This window comes from Corythoichthys intestinalis, chromosome 3 (genome assembly GCF_030265065.1).
Source record: "Corythoichthys intestinalis isolate RoL2023-P3 chromosome 3, ASM3026506v1, whole genome shotgun sequence".
Classification (NCBI taxonomy): domain Eukaryota; kingdom Metazoa; phylum Chordata; class Actinopteri; order Syngnathiformes; family Syngnathidae; genus Corythoichthys; species Corythoichthys intestinalis.
In genome coordinates, this window is record NC_080397.1 from 17765233 (window position 1) to 17784336 (window position 19104).

General features: G+C 39.7%; 1 protein-coding gene across 2 annotated transcripts in view; it reads left to right on the top strand.

Annotated features, from left to right (window-relative positions):
- The window catches only part of smarcad1a (SWI/SNF-related, matrix-associated actin-dependent regulator of chromatin, subfamily a, containing DEAD/H box 1 a), a 46958-nt gene extending 33956 nt beyond the window's left edge, over window positions 1–13002 (top strand). For both annotated transcript variants that reach the window (XM_057832475.1, XM_057832476.1), the window contains exons 22-25: window positions 258–376; window positions 468–650; window positions 10458–10567; window positions 12082–13002. In XM_057832475.1, the coding sequence (XP_057688458.1) occupies window positions 258–376; window positions 468–650; window positions 10458–10567; window positions 12082–12143 (474 nt within the window). In that variant the 3' untranslated portion in view covers window positions 12144–13002. The remainder of the gene's footprint in view (window positions 1–257; window positions 377–467; window positions 651–10457; window positions 10568–12081) is intronic.
- The last annotated feature ends 6102 nt before the right edge of the window (window positions 13003–19104 follow it).

Genomic DNA, 19104 nt, shown 5'->3' on the forward strand with positions numbered 1-19104 from the left:
TCCTTTAAAGTTGAATAAAACTAAAAACAAAAAAACAGCCTACCAAAAAATAGTTTGATGCAGTTTGAAATTTTAATTCACTATTTTTTCATGTACCACGAGAGGGAACAAGGGTACCACTGGTGGCATTCATATCAGTGCGTTAAACGATTAATCAACCCACAAAATATTTGTCAATAAATCTTTCAGCCCTACTGTGTAACTAATCATTAATGGTGCTTTCATTAATAATAGCTTTTTTTTCCCTCATCATGCAGGGAGACAAAGTTGTCCTATTCAGTCAGTTTACTATGATGCTGGACATTGTGGAGGTACTGATGAAACATCTAAATCATCATTACATAAGACTGGATGGCTCCACGCCAATCGCAGACAGGTCAGTTCACTTTTTTTTGCAGATGATTAGTTTGAAATCATATACAATCCAAAGTTTCTAATTATGAGCATACCATTTTTGTGTCTTCCAGAATGGCGCTGATTGACGAATTCAACAACAACAGCAATGTATTTGTGTTCCTTCTGTCAACTCGCGCAGGTGGCCTCGGTATCAATCTAACGTCAGCTAACATCGTCATCTTGCACGACATCGACTGGAACCCTTACAACGACAAGCAGGCTGAGGACCGTTGTCACCGCTTGGGTCAGACCAGGTACAATGGAACACATAAAGTAGAAAGGTTGGAAACATATAACAAGCTGGTTGAAAATGCATGGCGACATGGCCAAACTATCCACTGTCCCTTGCGGTTTGTAAAAACCTAACTCATTTGTAACCACACCATATACATTTACACACAGGACAATGGACTCATCTGCTTTTGCTTGCCATAATTTCCAGAGTTTAATAAATGTATGGTACGCCACTCGAACATGGCATTTAACTCCTTCAGACATGAGCATGCTGCGGATGGTCAGGACACGTTTGCGTCTCTTAATCAATAAATACACTGAATTTGGTTGCTATTTCCATTTCTGGGAGATGATTGGACGAAACTTTACCCATCTAAATCAAATCATTAGGTTTAGCATGACCTCTTGACTATTTTTGGCACTTTGAAAATGTGCTGAGACCAAACGCAACTTCAAAAAGGCAAACGTAAGTGCTCATTTCTCATTCAAAACAACGTAAATATTACCAATAAAATACCAAACATTTGGATGATCGATGTGATATTTTCAATTTGAAGTGAGCATGACTAGAAATGTTAGAAATATTGATGGCGGTTGATCTGTTTTCGAACTTTAAGCCATGTTACGATATAATAACAGCGCACCAACTATGGCAACAGCAAGTTTAACCGTAACTGACAAAACAGCAAAACATACAACAAGTGGAGGAAAGGATTTTATTGTGTTTAAAGTGCATGTGACAGCATTAAAAAAAAGTCTTAAATAGCATTATCATGCGAGTTAGAATCATATTTTGAGACGATTCGACCATATACAACAATTTAGCAAAGCGTCGATGACGAGAAATTACTTTAATCTGCCGTTTAGCCCCCGCCTGTCATTATAGCAATGATGTCGGCAGGGTTACGATTTTATCTGAATTCGAATTCAGCCCATTGAGGGGGAATTATTCAGAATGAGGAAAATGTGACAAAGAGAGCAGAAAAATGTCATTTTGTCAATCTCTCTACTCCAATATTTTTACAGGATATTCTTTTTATCTAATTTATCTCCAGTTGCTATATAAATGGTATGGTCATGACAAATAACAGTCTTGTGCTAAATGGAATATGAAATATTAAAAATGCATTTATTCAGTACAGTACAACATGGCAAAATTACTTCATAGTGGTCAAAACTGTCCGGCTTTTGTCATTTCCCTGCCCCGGCTTCAGATAGTGTAAACAAACCAGGAGCCATGACAGCTAGCCGACATGGTAACCCGAACCGAGCGGTGTTTCAAAGACTTATTCTTGCCTTTCAAAGCGAAAAATCACACATAACTACTCCAGATCATGTCACACGGTGGCGGGGTTGTAGATTGTCTTTGCCGATTGAACTTTTTATCTAAAATACTTCTAATGAACTTTTTATCTAAAATACTTCTAAATCGGCAAAATCTTGACTTGAATCTATCTTTAACATAGTTTTAAAACTTTCACATGTCGAAAGTTTAACGGTTGATTCACAACATTAAATTAATTGAATGTACACTGTAGTTTAAAGAGCGTACGACAGGAGAAAAAAAGCCTTAAATGGCATTATTATGTGAGCATTTTCTAATAGAAAACACAGTAACAGTTCTAATAGAAAATGCTCTTTGTACATGACTACAATTTTCTTTATTCTAGACACATTATGAGGCAATAACAAAATAGTAACGCACAGACACTAAGGACACTTAAAGAGCATATGACACGAGAAAAAAAGTCTTAAATGGCATTATTATGTGAATTAGAATCATATTTTGAGATGATTCAACTATATACAACAATTTAGCAAAGCGCAGATGACAAGAAATTAGTCTTTTAATCTGCCTGTTAGCCACGCCTACCATTATAGGGCTTTAGCGTCCCCAACAGGTGGATGACGTCAGTGGTAGACTGGGCTCATCGGTTTTACTATTCAGCCCATTGAAGGGGAATTATTCAGAACGAGGAAAACGAGACGAGAGCCGCAAAATGTCATTGTTTCAGTCTCTCTACTCCAATATTTTTACAGGATATTCTTTTTATCCAAGTATTTTCCCCAATAGCTATATAAATGGCTTGAGAAGGACCAGTCAGCCCGTCGAGGGGGAACTATTCACAACGAGGAAAACGCTACGAAGAGAGCTGCAAAATGTCATTGTTTCTGTCTCTTCAATATTTTTACAGGATATTCTTTTTATCCAAGTATTTTCCCCAATTGCTAAATAAATGGCATGGTCATGACAAATAACAGTCTTGTGCTAAATGGAATATGAAAAAATAAAAATGCATTTATTCAGGACGACATGGCAAAATTACTCCATAATGGTCAAAACTGTCGACTTCACCTTTAGTTTCGCACCTCCCGAACGATATTTTATGACACCTAAATCGGACATATGTCATTTCCCTTCCCCGGCTTCGGAGAATGTAAACAAACCAAAAGGCTTGACAGCTAGCCGACATGCTAACCCGAACCGAGTGATGTTTCAAAGTTTTCAAAGCGGAAAATCACACATAACTAGCCTCAATTATTTGACATGATGACTGGGTTGTCGATTGTCTTCGCGGATCGGCAAACCGCCCAGCGGAGAGCAATTTACAGTTCGTTCCCCGGAGAAGGGTGGCTGCAGTTGTTGTGCAGCTAACGTGGTGCTAATGTGCACGAGGAGAGCTTTTTACATGCCTATCAATGATCAAACGTAAGTAGTCCTTTATTTAAAGAAATTTGTAGTGTTTACTTTGTAATCGCTGTATTCGTATTTGACATAATACAAAACAAGATGTTTACTCACTTCCTCGTAAGTCCAATGGTCCCACAGTAAATATCCACGGTGAATGGGAACCTTTTGAAACTCCAAAAAGGCGCATACGCCTCTCCCTCATACAGAATGATTTTTCTGCAGCCGTTTGGCTGGCGTGATGCGAAAAATAAACGTATTAATCCGCAAAATCAGCTGAATCCTTCATCCTCATACACAACAGTAGGCTGTATAGTGAAGAAGACGTCTTCTACCGTACACGTCACAGCTTCCTCCTCCTCAACGCAAGACCGAAGCCGGAAGTCACTCATTTTCATGGCGCGGGATTCAAAAAACTAAATAAATATAGCGATCGCTTCCACACACATCCAAGCGGTCCATATCATTCAGGAGCATAAAATACCGCGTGTATTATGAAATTAACATGCTTTTTCGTGTCACATGCACTTTAAAGCAGTAATGTGAAGTAAGGTTGACCAACCATGTTTTTGAATAATATCAATGGCTAAACAGTTATAAGCATATTTTCGTTATTTTTTTTTTTTTTTACGCAACCCTTCCAGATTCTTTGTATAACTCATAGCAACGCCCTTGACAACAAAAATGCTTTTCTTCGGCAATCTTCAGAAATCTTCGGAAATTACGTCACACCGAGAAGTGCGAGGGAAGTCCGCCATAGAACAGTATTGTTTGTTGCATTGCTTCTCGGTAAGATGCCACGGCAGTGTGTGGCGATGTTTTGTTGTCACTCAAACGAAAAGTTGTATGAGTGGCCAAAGGATAGCAGAGCACGTAAATGGACATTTTCGTCCGCACAAAGCGAATGAATTTCACGCCATCATTGAGTAGTGTTCTCTGCTGCAAACACTTCGAAGATGCCTGCTTCCTTAACCGGTCTGCTTATGATCAAGGATTTGCCAAAAAGTAAGTGTGATTTTTGGATAGATGACTGATGACTCTGTCAAAGCAGAGCTGCCAACTGTTGTGGAATGTACAGTAGAAGCTAGCGACGTTAGCCGAACGCTACCTCGTGGCATAGTTGTTGTTGTGTTCGCTAGTGTTCCGTCCCAAGGACTGCTCGCGAAGGGCATAACATAAAATGAGCCACACAATTTCACAAGTGGCACAAACTTATTTACACAACAATCAAACTCGCAATGAGTATGTACAAAATGTGGATGAATCGCGGCTTCAGGGTAAGCCCAGGCCAAAACAACAAACAAAAGGAATCTACACTTGAACCCCACCCGCTAACTAAACCCTGATCATGAAAAAGAACAAAGAAAAGACAGCCACTAACCTAGCTTCTTATGCTAAACAAAACAGGAGAAAACTGGTTGAACAGAAATGGCGACTTACCCCTACTTGCTTCAGTGCTCTTATTTACAGTGGTGAACAAAAACGATCCAATAACGAATAAACACAAAAGACCTCACCGAAAAAGCGGGAGTGTATCAGACTAGCGATCAAATGCAAACGAGCGTGAATGGCGAGCAAACAGCTGGCGAGGAGGACTGCGGCAGAATGCTGTCAAATGCGACCTCCCAGAGCGTTGTCAGCGGCAGGTTTGTTTGCGTGTTGGCATTGAGTCAATCTCGCAGCGAATCAGCGAGCGGCTCAAGTCACGCAGTGAATCATGGGAAATGTAGTCTCGGGACAACACTGAAGTGGTGCTTTGTAATCTGTTCGCTTGTGTGAAAAAACTACATTTCCTCACGCCATTAGACGCCACTTCCTGCCGAGAGCCCCAGCTACTGTCAGCTCCATATGTTAATAAAGAAACGAAGTTGTCAGCACGTCGTGTGTTCGATACCTTTTGTCAACAAAAAGCTCATAACAAGACACTATGCACGATCTGTTTAAGAGACGTTGCGACTGGAAGTAGTAGTAGTTGGTAGTACGAGGCGAGGCGGAGATGAGCGAGAAGCAAAACTTAGCGGTCGAATGTGGCGGCAGTCCACTATTATTTTGTTTTCTTCTTGTTGCCACAATAAAGTGGTAAAAGCCATCAACGACTCATACACTTCTTTCCCCCCAACGTTTTTATATTATTATTTTATATGCACGAGAGCTGCGGGATCTGCCAAAATGAACATGCAGTCTGATTTTTATTTTTTTAAACAATGTCATCAGATAGACAAAAACATAAAATTATGTGCAAATGCCTGCATCTTCAAATCATGAAAATAATAACAGCCTATCTTACCAATCTTGTAATCTCGATGGGTCTTGTCTCCAATCCATGTCAGGTAGTCAAGGCACATTGTTTGCATCCTGATTAGCGTCTGGCAAATACATGTTAGGTCCATAAAATTCCAAGCTCCTCTTCTTCCTCAAGCTCTTCAAAAACTTGGATCTCCTCCCTTGCGCTCGGTCTATCGCTTATATCGCTGTTTGAATCATTGTTTGAAGGGCTTTGTATGGCGGCCGTATGGAGCGCTGCCATCGCTGTTCTCGGTGTGACGTATCACTTCCGGGTTCCTCCCCTTTCAGGCTCGAACTTCGGAAACACGATTATTTTGTCAAATATACGACATATAAATTATTTTTTTCATGCTTTATTTGTTGGACAATGTTTAATTACTTTAATTGTGACCATATTTGGCATGTTATGAAATTACTTCACATTACTGCTTTAAAGTGCCTGTGACACGAAAAAGCATGTTTATTTCATAATACACGCGGTATTTTATGCTCCTGAATGATATGGACCGCTTGGATGTGTGTGGAGGCGATCGCTATATTTATTTAGTTTTTTGAATCCCGCGCCAGGAAAATGAGTGACTTCCGGCTTCGGTCTTGCATTGAGGAGGAGGGCGCTGTGACGTGTACGGTAGAAGACGTCCTCTTCACTAAACAGCGTACTGTTGTGTATGGAGACGAATGATTCAGCTGATTTTGCGGATTAATACGTTTATTTTTCGCATCACGCCAGCCAAACGGCCTTCAGAAAAATCATTCTGTATGAGGGAGAGGCGTATGCGCCTTTTTGGAGTTTCAATAGGTTCCCATTCACCGTGGATATTTACTGTGGGACCATTGGACTTACGAGGAAGTGAGTAAACATCTTGTTTTGTATTATGTCAAATACGAATACAGCGATTACAAAGTAAACACTACAAACTTCCTTTAAATGAAGGACTACTTACGTTTGATCATTGATAGGCATGTAAAAAGCTGTCCTAATGGTCATTAGCAGCAGCCCGTTAGCTGCACAACAACTCCAGCCACCCTCCTCCGGGGAACGAACTGTAAATTGCTCTCCGCTGGGCGGTTTGCCGATCCGCGACGACAATAGACAACCGGGTCGTCATGTCAAATAATCCAGGATAGTTATGTGTGATTTTCCGCTTTGAAGACTTTGAAACATCACTCGGTTCGGGTTAGCATGTCGGCTAGCTGTCACGCCTTCTGGTTTGTTTACATTCTCCGAAGCCGGGGAAGGGAAATGACATACAGTGCTGCTCGAAAGTTTGTGAACCCCACAGCGATGGTCAGATTTTTTGTAAAAAAAACTAAAATAACCTTATTAAATGTTAAGTTATACCCAAATCCACAATACTGACATTCCAAATAATGGACTGAAACAAAAGAAATAGTTATATTGTCATTCTTTATTTAACAAAAGTGGTTGATTTAAGAAAAACTCAGATATCATGTGTGCAAAAGTATGTGAACCCCTTCAGTTAATAGGATATTGCGCCTCCTTTTGCAGAGATTACCTCAACCAAACGGTTTCTGTAGTGACTAATCAGCCTCTCACATCTACTTTGGGGGATTTTTGCCCATTCTTCCTTGCAGAACGCAGTCAGTTGAGAGAGGTTTGATGGGCGTCTGGCATGAACTGCTCGCTTCAGGTCCCGCCACAGCATTTCAATGGGATTTAGGTCAGGACTTTGACTGGGCCAGTCCAGAACACGAATCTTCTTCTTTTTCAGCCATTCCTTGGTTGTATTGCTGGAATGCTTTGGATCATTATCATGTTGCATGATCCACCTTCTGCCAAGCTTTAACTTCAAAACAGATGGCGTCAGGTTATGTTCTAGGATTTGACAATATTCCTCAGAATTCATGATTCCCTGGACTATGTGGAGTTGTCCAGGTCCTGAGGATGAAAAGCAAGCCCAGATCTTGACATTCCCACCTCCATGCTTCACTGTTGGGAGAAGGTTCTTTTGGTGGTATGCAGTGTTGACTTTTCGCCAGACATGGCGGTTTTGGTTGTGACCAAACAGTTCAATTTTGCACCTACATCAGTTGATGAAAACTCTTTTTAATTTAGTCTCGACAACACAACTGTTAAAAAAACAAAAAAAAAACTACTGAATTGATTGATTAGGAAATCAGGTTGAAATAATAGAAAATTCCAAAATGTTGAGGGGGTTCACAAACTTTTGAGCAGCACTGTATGTCCGATTTAGGTGTCATAAAATATAGTTCGGGAGGTGCGACAGTAAAGGTCAAGTCGACAGTTTTGACCATTATGGAGTAATTTTGCCATGTCGTCCTGAATAAATTAGGGCTGTCCCAAACGACTAATTTTCTCCCGATTAGTCAGCCGACTATTTTTACGATTAGTCGACTAATCTAATAATTTAAAAAAAAAAATTTAATTTTGTTTTTGTTTACTAATTTAGCAATGAAATTTTTGTTGACGCTTATCAATTCACAAAAAACATATTGGAACACTTAAATTATTTATTAAAGTACAAATAAACACATAAATAATAATAAATCACAAATAAACAATTAGTTCAAATGCTGATAGAATTTACTAGTGTAGCATCCCTGATTGAAAAGGTGGTCTCTTAAACTGATGGTTTACAACTTTTATTCCATCCTTGATGTAATCACACTGTAAGAGCTATGGTGCACACAAATAAAACAACACAATTAGAAATTAACAAAAACTTTTCACCTTTTTCCTTTTAAACCTTATTTATATATCAGTGAATTGCCTTTACCTTAATTTATTACCTTATCATTGACAATCTCTCCCTTGAGTGCAATCACTGTATATACTGTATATATTTATGACCTTTTAACCTTATATAATTTTCTATACCATAAAATAAACCATAACATGAAATAAACCTTTCAGTTAGCATTAAGGACAATACTAATAGCACTATGGGCCCATTGTCAATGAAACGTTATTATTCAGTAAGGCGACAGCACCCTCTGGTGTACAAAAAAATGAAAAAAAAAAATGAAAAAAATTTACAAACGGTGACGGCGCTTGAGGTGTTTATTCACGGCTGACGTGCAGCCAAGCTTGGCATTTAACAGACAGGACAGAAGAGTGTACCCTCCGTTGTTTCTTTGAAATAAGTCAATGTTTTGGACACTCTGGTGCGCTTTTTTTGGGTTTGTGCCGCTTTCCCCGCTTGCATACAGAGCATCCGACATTCTGAACTTTCCACGCATGTATTTTTTTTTTAACCCTTCATTAACCGTCGACGGGATGTTGTGCTCGTCGACGGATTTACATCATCGATGACGTCGACTATGTCGACTAGTCGGGACAGCTCTAGAATAAATGCATTTTTATTATTTCATATTCCATTCAGCACAAGACTGTTATTTGTCATGACCATGCCATTTATTTAGCTATTGGGGAAAATACTTGGATAAAAAGAATATCCTGTAAAAATATTGAAGTAAAGAGACAGAAACGATGACATTTTGCCGCTCTCTTCGTCGCGTTTTCCTCATTGTGAATAGTTCTCCCTCGACGGGCTGACTGGTCCTTCTCAAGCCATTTATATAGCTATTGGGGAAAAATACTTGGATAAAAAGAATATCCTGTAAAAATATTGAAGTAAAGAGACAGAAACAATGACATTTTGCTGCTCTTTTCGTCGCGTTTTCCTCGTTCTGAATAGTTCTCCCTCGACGGGCTGACTGGTCCTTCTAAAGCAATTTATATTGCTATTGGGGAAAAATACTTGGATAAAAAGAATATCCTGTAAAATATTGGAGTAGAGAGACTGAAACAATGACATTTGGCGGCTTTCTTCGTCGCGTTTTCCTCGTTCTGAATAATTCCCCCTCAATGGGCTGAATAGTAAAATCGATGAGACCAGTCTACCGCTGACGTCATCCACCTGTTGGGGACGCTAAAGCCCTATAATGGTAGGCGTGGCTAACTGGCAGATTAAAAGGCTAATTTCTCGTCATCTGTGCTTTGCTAAATTGTTGTATATAGTCGAATCGTCTCAAAATATGATTCTAATTCACATAATAATGCCATTTAAGACTTTTTTTCTCGTGTCGTATGCTCTTAAAGCTGCTTATACAGAAAGGGGACTTGAGTATTTTATTTACTGTTTTGAACCGTTAACTTGATACTGAAATAGTCGTTGATTTAAGCCTGAAAGGCAATTTTTGTAAATAATGTACGAAACATTAAAAGCAGCAAATAGCTTGGGGGGGGGCAATCGATTTTTAATCGAATCAGAGCCTCTTAATCGTAATCATAATCAAATCGTTAGGTGCCCAAAGATTCCCACCTCTAGTTATTACATTTATCATTATTAAAGTATGGGGCATCACAATACAATTAGCCATAATATGTCAAGTCCACAACCACAAATATCGGTATCAGGTTGTTGAAGTTTGACAATGTAGCGATATCAGTTCAAAAGTGATTATCGGACAAGTATGTGAAACTATCTGCATTTGGACATGGGCATTAAATTAGTTTAAAGTGGCATTAAATGAGATTTGCTGATACTTGTGTAGAAACCCTGATACCACTTCTGCTGCTCTATATACTAGGCATGAACCGGGTACTCTCGTGACATGAGTATCCGATACCGATAATGCATTTTTTTCGGAGTACGAACTGAACACTAGTAGAAACACCCACTATGTGCCCTCATGTTGAGAATCCTGCTTACTGGGAACTGGGAGGCTCAACGCTTGATCATTTCACTCTTCTTCCTACTCCTTTCCTTAGTTTTCTTCAGCTAAGGCTGTACTTGTTCAACCATACTAAATCCAGTCATGTACAGCAAAAATGGAGTACTAATCCCGCTCCCGGTTTGTTTGTCAGGACCGTGCAGGTAATCAAGTTGATCAGTCAAGACAGTATTGAGGATGGCATACTGCAGCTGAGCCAGAAGAAACTCAAACTGGAGCAGGACATGACAGCTGCTGAGCAGTGTAAGGACACTGGTATTCACATAACCTTGAGCATGCTTACATTACACATAATTCACACGATTGTTATTAATTAATAGGTCACATATTTACATTACCACTGAACTCATAACAATGTTTGCAAATAGAGATGTCCCGGTCACATATTTTTACACTCAAGTCCGACTCACCTGATTTTGTGGATCTGCCAACACAGAATTCCAATCCAATAACGTTGGCAAGGAAGGGAATTTTTTTTTTTTTTTTTTTTTTTTAAACACAAAATTATCCCAGCGTTATATGGGTAGTTTTCATGAAACCAACCTCAACTGTTTTTGAAGACTTTAGGAATATATATGTATATATAATGTCATTAAAAGCTGAAATAGTTCATTATGAAAACCAAATCAGAATTCTATTTAAGTTTTTTTTTTCCTCTTCATAGTGTAGAAAAAAACTATTGAATAGCTGTCCATTGTAGTGCGCAGTGTCCCTTAAAAAAAGCAATTTATTCAATCGACGCCTATTGAGAAACTCCTTATCTCTGATGAGCCAGCATTTGAAATATACAGTACTTTTATTGGTTTTGTGTTTTACTGTAGCCACCGTAATTTTCAGACAAAGCCGCTACTTTTTCCCCTCATTTTGAATCCTGCGGCTTATAGTCGATTTTGCTGATTTATTTGGGGCAATAGGTAACACTTTATTTGCGGCGTCATAAGACTGCCATAAGACCGTCATAATTATGACACTATCTTGGGCATTAATGAATGCTTAATATTATTGTCATTAAGTGTCATCTGGCAAATTATGTCACTAACTCCATTTATGTCCAGCTCGGATCTTTTACAGCCATTTAAAAGTGAGATTATTTGCCAGATGACTCCAAATGACATCAATCATAAGCATTCATTAATGGTCATAGCAGTGTCATTTCATAATTATGAGGGTCTAATGGCGCGACTGTCAAATAAAATGTTACCAAAATACCATAACTAGCAATTAATGAAACAACTGGAACAGTGACGGAAGGAATCATTAGCACAGTACATGAATTTTGATTATTTACACCTGTAGCACTGCAATGCATGCTAGGAGGCATGTTGGACGACAACAGTGTTGACAGCAGTTGGCAGCAGAGGTTGACTGTCTCCCTCAAGGGAGCAGTGATGGCCAAATGAAGCTTTGCGGCCAATTGGTTCAACGCTTCATGGTGGTTCATTTGGTCTTATTTCAGTCTTATAATGCCGCTGTCGCTGTCAAATAAAACTTTACCAGTTAATATCTTTTGATGTAAATATCCCATAATACAGTGAGGACAACTGCGGCTTATAGTCCAGTGCGGCTTATCTGTGAACAAATGCCATTTTCGTGTCAAATTTGGTGGGCGGCAACTTATAGTCAAGTGCACCTTTATATTCCGAAAATTACGGTAATAGCAGAAAGGTTACACTACAGACACAAGCAGTGTTTCATTTTTATGTCAAGAATTTTCATCATTCCGACTTGTAAACTTTTTTTTTTTTTTTTTTATACAGGTGGTGAGGGGACCATGCCTGAAGACATGGCATCTTTGCTCAAAGCGTCGCTGGGACTGTGATATTCATTGATACGGTTGTATGTAGAGGTGGGGTTCAATTATTTCATTTAACCTGAGCACACTTGAGTTTTCTAAAAGCACACTGGAATCCATCTGTTGATCAGCTCCTTAAGTCTGATTAGTTATGTTGCAAACACACTTTCTAAATCATGGGGTTTTACTCTATGATAGTTGTTCCCAGTGTTGAAGGCTAAACAAATATTGTGCCTTTTTATGTTATTTAACTCAAGGGTGACACGCTGTCACACTAAACTTTCAGAAATGCAGCTTCTATTGGAAAGCAGCATCATTTGTGAGATTCTTGTGCTACATGGACCAAACCTTTTTGCAACATTGTGATACAGTAGTTTGTGTTTTGATCATTTCACACATTCATACAAGCAAAAGGTCCACTGGCATTAGTAGCGTTTCCATTCTTTTCTACATTTTCAACATTACAGTATATAAGTTAAGACTTTTGTAAGCAAAAATGTTAAGAAGTTTCTCGGTAATATTAGCACTTTGTCTGTTTTTTTTTTTCTTCAAGAAAATCTGTTCATTTTTTTTTTTAAAGTCACTCAAAAAATTATTATTATTTTTTTTTTACTTGTTCTCTTCTAGTGCCATTGCAAAGTTGAAACGCTCAAAAGTAGGTCCAAAAGGTGATACATTACATGTACAGTAATTTCATTTGCTGGACACTTTTCTGAAAATCTTGCTATGCATTGGTGCGGAAGACTCTTGGAAGTAGCTGCTACATCCTTGTACTGTATGACTTCCTTATATATAGTAAATATTGGTGTTTTACCTTTCAAAGCATTTGAAACTGTGTATGTTATGCATATGTGTATGTTGTCAATTTTTATTGATTGTTAAATAAAGTCAGTAAATACCAATTTGAATTTTTTTTTTTTAATCCTAGGTAAATGTGTTCTTTGAGATGACCAGTGTTGTCAGATTACTTGAAAAAGTAATTTACTGATTATGCCTCAAAAAAGTAATCTAGTTACTTTACTGATTACTTAATTATCAAACTAAGTTAATTTAAAAGTATCAGTTTTTACCAATTTTTCTCCCTTTGCCACCTCAACATAAGAATGACAAGAGAAAAATGTCCTTGCATGTGATTGACTTTCTGATAATTGAATTTAAAGGTGAAGATTAGAATTTTTCACACAAGGTTTAATCTTCGAGTTAGCGGAGGTTTAATTAGTCGACGGAGTTAATTTCAGCCACCATTGACTCGCGTTAGTTAAGCCACTCCGGAGCCCTGAAACTAACAAATAACTGAAAAACTGCATGGAATTTGTTTAAATTAACTCTACAGACTAATTAAACCTCGCTAACTCGAAGATTCAGCCGAATGTGAAAAATTCTGAATTTCGGGTTAGGGTTAACAGCATATCAGTGCCAATGTAAGACAATGCAAATTGACTCCACAATAATCAACAACCCACAAATGAATTGCACAGAGCAATAAACACAAAGGTGGGGGCGGGCGCTGATGCACGCGCACAACCTGGAAGTATGCCGTACACACACGCGCTCAATTTGGCGACAAAAGGTGGCAGCAACTAAGCACTTTACACTCATTCGGACAACACATGCCAAAGATGCTAAATAAAAACATTAACTCACGGCATAAATGTGCAACACGAATATGATGTAAATAATGCTTGCCAACTTGCCCGTCATTGCAACGGCAAAGCTACGAAACGGCCGTGCATGTAGGGTGTCCATCCTAACGCTGCCTGATACCCTCCAGAATGAATGAAAAATACTTACGTTCATTCATGGATATACACGGATCAACGTTCCCTCGCACATCTCAACAAGCCTGGCCCACGCCTTTCTCAGTCCCACAACATTTAGCGGCTGTGACTCGAGACCAAAACAGGAGGTAGCTGTTACCATGGAAACACGTACCGGGAACTTTTCTATTGTAGTCATATACAAAGAGCATTTTCTAATAGAAAACACAGTAACAGTTCTAATAGAAAATGCTCTTTGTCCATGACTACAATTTTCTTTATTCTAGACACATTATGAGGCAATAACAAAATAGTAACGCACAGACACTAAGGAAACTTAAAGAGCATATGACACAAGAAAAAAAGTCTTAAATGGCATTATTATGTGAATTAGAATCATATTTTGAGATGATTCGACTATATACAACAATTTAGCAAAGCACAGATGACGAGAAATTAGTCTTTTAATCTGCCGGTTAGCCACGCCTACCATTATAGGGCTTTAGCGTCCCCAACAGGTGGATGACGTCAGCGGTAGACTGGGCTCATCGGTTTTACTATTCAGCCCATTGAGGGGGAATTATTCAGAACGAGGAAAACGCGACGAAGAGAGCCGCAAAATGTCATTGTTTCTGTCTCTTTACTTCAATATTTTTACAGGATATTCTTTTTATCCAAGTATTTTCCCCAATAGCTATATAAATGGCTTGAGAAGGACCAGTCAGCCCGTCGAGGGGGAACTATTCACAACGAGGAAAACGCGACGAAGAGAGCGGCAAAATGTCATTGTTTCTGTCTCTTTACTTCAATATTTTTACAGGATATTCTTTTTATCCAAGTATTTTCCCCAATAGCTATATAAATGGCTTGAGAAGGACCAGTCAGCCTGTCGAGGGGGAACTATTCACAACGAGGAAAACGCGACGAAGAGAGCCGCAAAATGTCATTGTTTCAGTCTCTTTACTATAATATTTTTACAGGATATTCTTTTTATCCAAGTACTTTTCCCCAATAGCTATATAAATGGCTTGAGAAGGACCAGTCAGCCCGTCGAGGGGGAACTATTCACAACGAGGAAAACGTGACGAAGTGAGCTGCAAAATGTCATTGTTTCTGTCTCTTTACGTCAATATTTTTACAGGATATTCTTTTTATCCAAGTATTTTCCCCAATTGCTAAATAAATGGCAAGGTCATGACAAATAAGTCTTGTGCTGAATGGAATATGAAATAATAAAAATGCATTTATTCAGGACGACATGGCAAAATTACTCCATAATGGTCAAAACTGTCGACTTCACCTTTACTGTCGCACCTCCCGAACGATATTTTATGACACCTAAATCGGACATATGTCATTTCCCTTCCCCGGCTTCGGAGAATTGAAACAAACCAGAAGCCGTGACAGCTAGCCGACATGCTAACCCGAACCGAGTGATGTTTCAAAATCTTCAAAGCGGAAAATCACACATAACTATCCTGGATTATTTGACATGACGACCCGGTTGTCGATTGTCTTAGTGGATCGGCAAACCGCCCGGCGGAGAGCAATTTACAGTTTGTTCCCCGGAGGAGGGTGGCTGGATTTGTTGTGCAGCTAACGTGCTGCTGCTAATGAGCATTAGGAGAGCTTTTTACATGCCTATCAATGATCAAACGTAAGTAGTCCTTCATTTAAAGGAAGTTTGTAGTGTTTACTTTGTAATCGCTGTATTCGTATTTGACATAATACAAAACAAGGTGTTTACTCACTTCCTCGTAAGTCCAATGGTCCCACAGTAAATATCCACGGTGAATGGGAAACTTTTGAAACTCCAAAAAGGCGCATACGCCTCTCCCTCATACAGAATGATTTTTCTGCAGCCGTTTGGCTGGCGTGATGCGAAAAATAAACGTATTAATCCGCAAAATCAGCTGAATCCTTCGTCCTCATACACAACAGTACACTGTAGCGTGAAGAGGACGTCTTCTACCGTACATGTCACAGCGCCCTCCTCCTCAATGCGAGACCGAAGCCGGAAGTCACTCATTTTCATGGCGCGGGATTCAAAAAACTAAATAAAAATAGCAATCGCTTCCACACACATCCAAGCGGCCCATATCATTCAGGGGCATAAAATACCGCGTGTATTATGAAATAAACATGCTTTTTCGTGTCACAGGCACTTTAAATCAGATTTCTGGTTTAGAAAAATGAATGCGTTAGATTACTCGTTACTGAAAGAAAGTAATCAGATTACAACACTGGAAATGACATTGGTTAACTATGTCAATGTTCAGACTTGCTGAGGTGTTTGGGAGGCACAGGATGCTTCGATAACGGCCTTAAGCTCATCCACAGCGTTGGGTCTGGTGTCTCTCCACTTCCTCTTCACAAAATCTCACATATTCTCTTTGGGGTTCAGGTCAGGAGAGTTGGTTGGCCAATTGAGCACAGTAATGCCGTGGTCAGTAAACCATTTACCAGTGGTTTTGGCACTGTGAGCAGGTCGTGCTGAAAAATGAAATCTTCATCTCCATAAAGCTTTTCAGCAGATGGAAGCATGAAGTGCTCCAAAATATCCTGATAGCTAGCTGCATTGACATTGTCCTTGATAAAACACAGTAGACCAACACCAGCAGCTGACATGGCACCCCAGACCATCACTGACTGTGGGTACTTGACACAGGACTTTAGGCATTTTAGCATTTCCTTCTCCCCAGTCTTCCTCCAAACTCTGGCACCTTGATTTCCGAATGACATGCAAAATTTGCTTTCATCCGAAAAAAGTACTTTGGACCACTGAGCAACAGTCCAGTGCTGCTTCTCTGTAGCCCAGGTCAGGCGTTTCTGCCGCTGTTTCAGGTTCAAAAGTTGCTTGACGTGGGGAGCGCGGCACCTATAGCCCATTTCCAGGATTCTGCAGGTCCCCCAAGGTCTGGAATCTGGCCTTCTCCAAAATCTTTCTCAGGGTGCGGTCACCTCTTCTGGTTGTGCAGCGTTTCCTGCCACACTTTTTCCTTCCCACAGACTTCCCACTGAGGTGCCTTGATACAGCACTCTGAGAACAGCCTATTCGCTCAGAAATTTCTTCCTTTGTCTTAGCCTCTTGCTTGAGGGTGTCAATGATGGCCTTCTGGACAGCAGTCAGGTCGGCAGTCTTGCCCATGATTGCCGTTTTGAGTAATGAACCAGGCTGGGAGTATTTAAAAGCCTCAGGAAACTTTCGCAGGGGTTTTGAGTTAATTCGTTGATTCAGATGATTAGGTCAGTAGCTTCTTTAGAGTACCTTTTCATGATATGCTAATTTTTTAAGATGGGGAATTTTGTTTTTTCTTGACTTTTTTGCCAAAATCATCAATATTAAAACAATAAAAGGCTTGACCTACTTCAGTTGTGTGTAATGAATCTAAAATATATGAAAGTCTGTTTATCAGTACATTACAGAAAAGAATGAACTTTATCGCAATATGCTAATTTTTTTTAGAAGGACCAGTTTACCAGTATATATAAACAAGGCAGCATTGGAAACATGCTGTAGTAATGAAAATAGCCTTAAAGTTGCCCTTGGAAAGTTACTTCCCCCAAATACTTTGTTGTGGCACTTCGCTCTCACTCCACTGTGCACCACAGTCCGTTCTAGGGATGGCCCAATCGCATATTTTTGCACCCGAGTCACCTGATTTTCAGATTCTGCCGATACAGAGTCCCTATCCCGATACAAAGAAAGTTTTAAACATGTTGCGGTCTCACCATGCAGCCTTCATAATATGAAATTTTTTTAAACAAGAATAATGTAGAAAAATGTCTTTATTAAATGCTTCATTGAGTGAATCCACTCAAATCCACTCACACTGCTGAGAACTGCCTCTCACTTACACAATGACTTGCCACAGCACACTACCGCTAGTGTTTAAAGGGTGCCACAGATAGAAAGACGTGTGGTTCTTAAAAGATAAATGTCACATGGGTTCCCTGCCGTACTTTCACAGTGACACTTTTTAACTATGTAAGGTAGTGATGTAAATACACCACAAGGTGTCAATGACAGGTTTTAAATTAAGAGATCAAGCCAATGAGTGCGTTTTGTGCCTCGACTGATGCCGTAGTTTCCTGTTTACTGCGGGTCCATTGTACCTTACATTCATTTTAGTGTTATCTTCACAATGTACAAGATTCCTAATAATGGTTCCCAGCATAATAGTTTGTATATTGTGACTAAATATTGCCATCCAGTGTATTTGTTGAGCTAAACGCGTTGCTAAAATGTGTAAACAGAGATTGATTGACACATGTGCCGCTTTAAAATTAGAGCTACCAAGCTTCTCTGGAAAGATCAAAGCTACACCCTTGTCAATCAACGTTAACCTAAAATATTTAACACTGCTGACACTGCCAGAAAAGCAACAGGAGGAGAGTGAGAGGCTGTATGAGCATGAAGCAGAAAAACATAAATATGTTATTTTAATTAAAAACCATATCCTTTTCACCAGATTCCGATCCTCTGAAAAATGGCGCGATGGGGCTGATTTCTGATCACGTTATCGGATCGGGACATCCCTAGTCCATTCAGTCATCCATGTTTGTTGTGATTTCCCGCTACTGCTCTCGGCCCCCGCCATTTCACCTGTTGCGAAGCAGAACAATTACCCTTCATCAACGGTCACCTGAGTTACGTTTTAGGGCCTGGACAGTTCAGACCACAGCCAAATTAAGAAAAATGCAGTCTATGTCGGATTTATATTCACATACAAAAGAGGCCTCGATCAGTTTTGAAAATGCTTCCATTCAACTCAACCCACTCAGACATCAAGAAAATATTTCAACTAAGTCAGATGAAGGCAAAAAAGAAGTAATTGGGTCACTTCAACCTGCGATGTGAACATGGACCAGGGGTAGCCAACTCCGGCCTCCCAGAGGCCCTATCCAGCTTGTTTTCCATGTCTCTCTCCTCCAACACACCTGACTCAGATAATCAGGATCGTTATCAGGCTCCTGCAGAGCTTGCTGATGAGATGATCATTTGATTCAGGTGTGTTAAAGGAGGGAGACATGGAAACAGACCCGGCGGCATGGGCGGGCATTAGGGGGCCGTGCCCGCCCTGAGGGACGGCTCTGCCCGCCCTAGCTCGATTAAACTGTACTGTGTAATTTTTTTTTTTTTTTAATCTTCCACAAAAAACACACACACGGGGAGAATGAACCCTATATTCCAGTGTTTTTCAACCAATTGTGTCGCCGCCGTGAGAGAT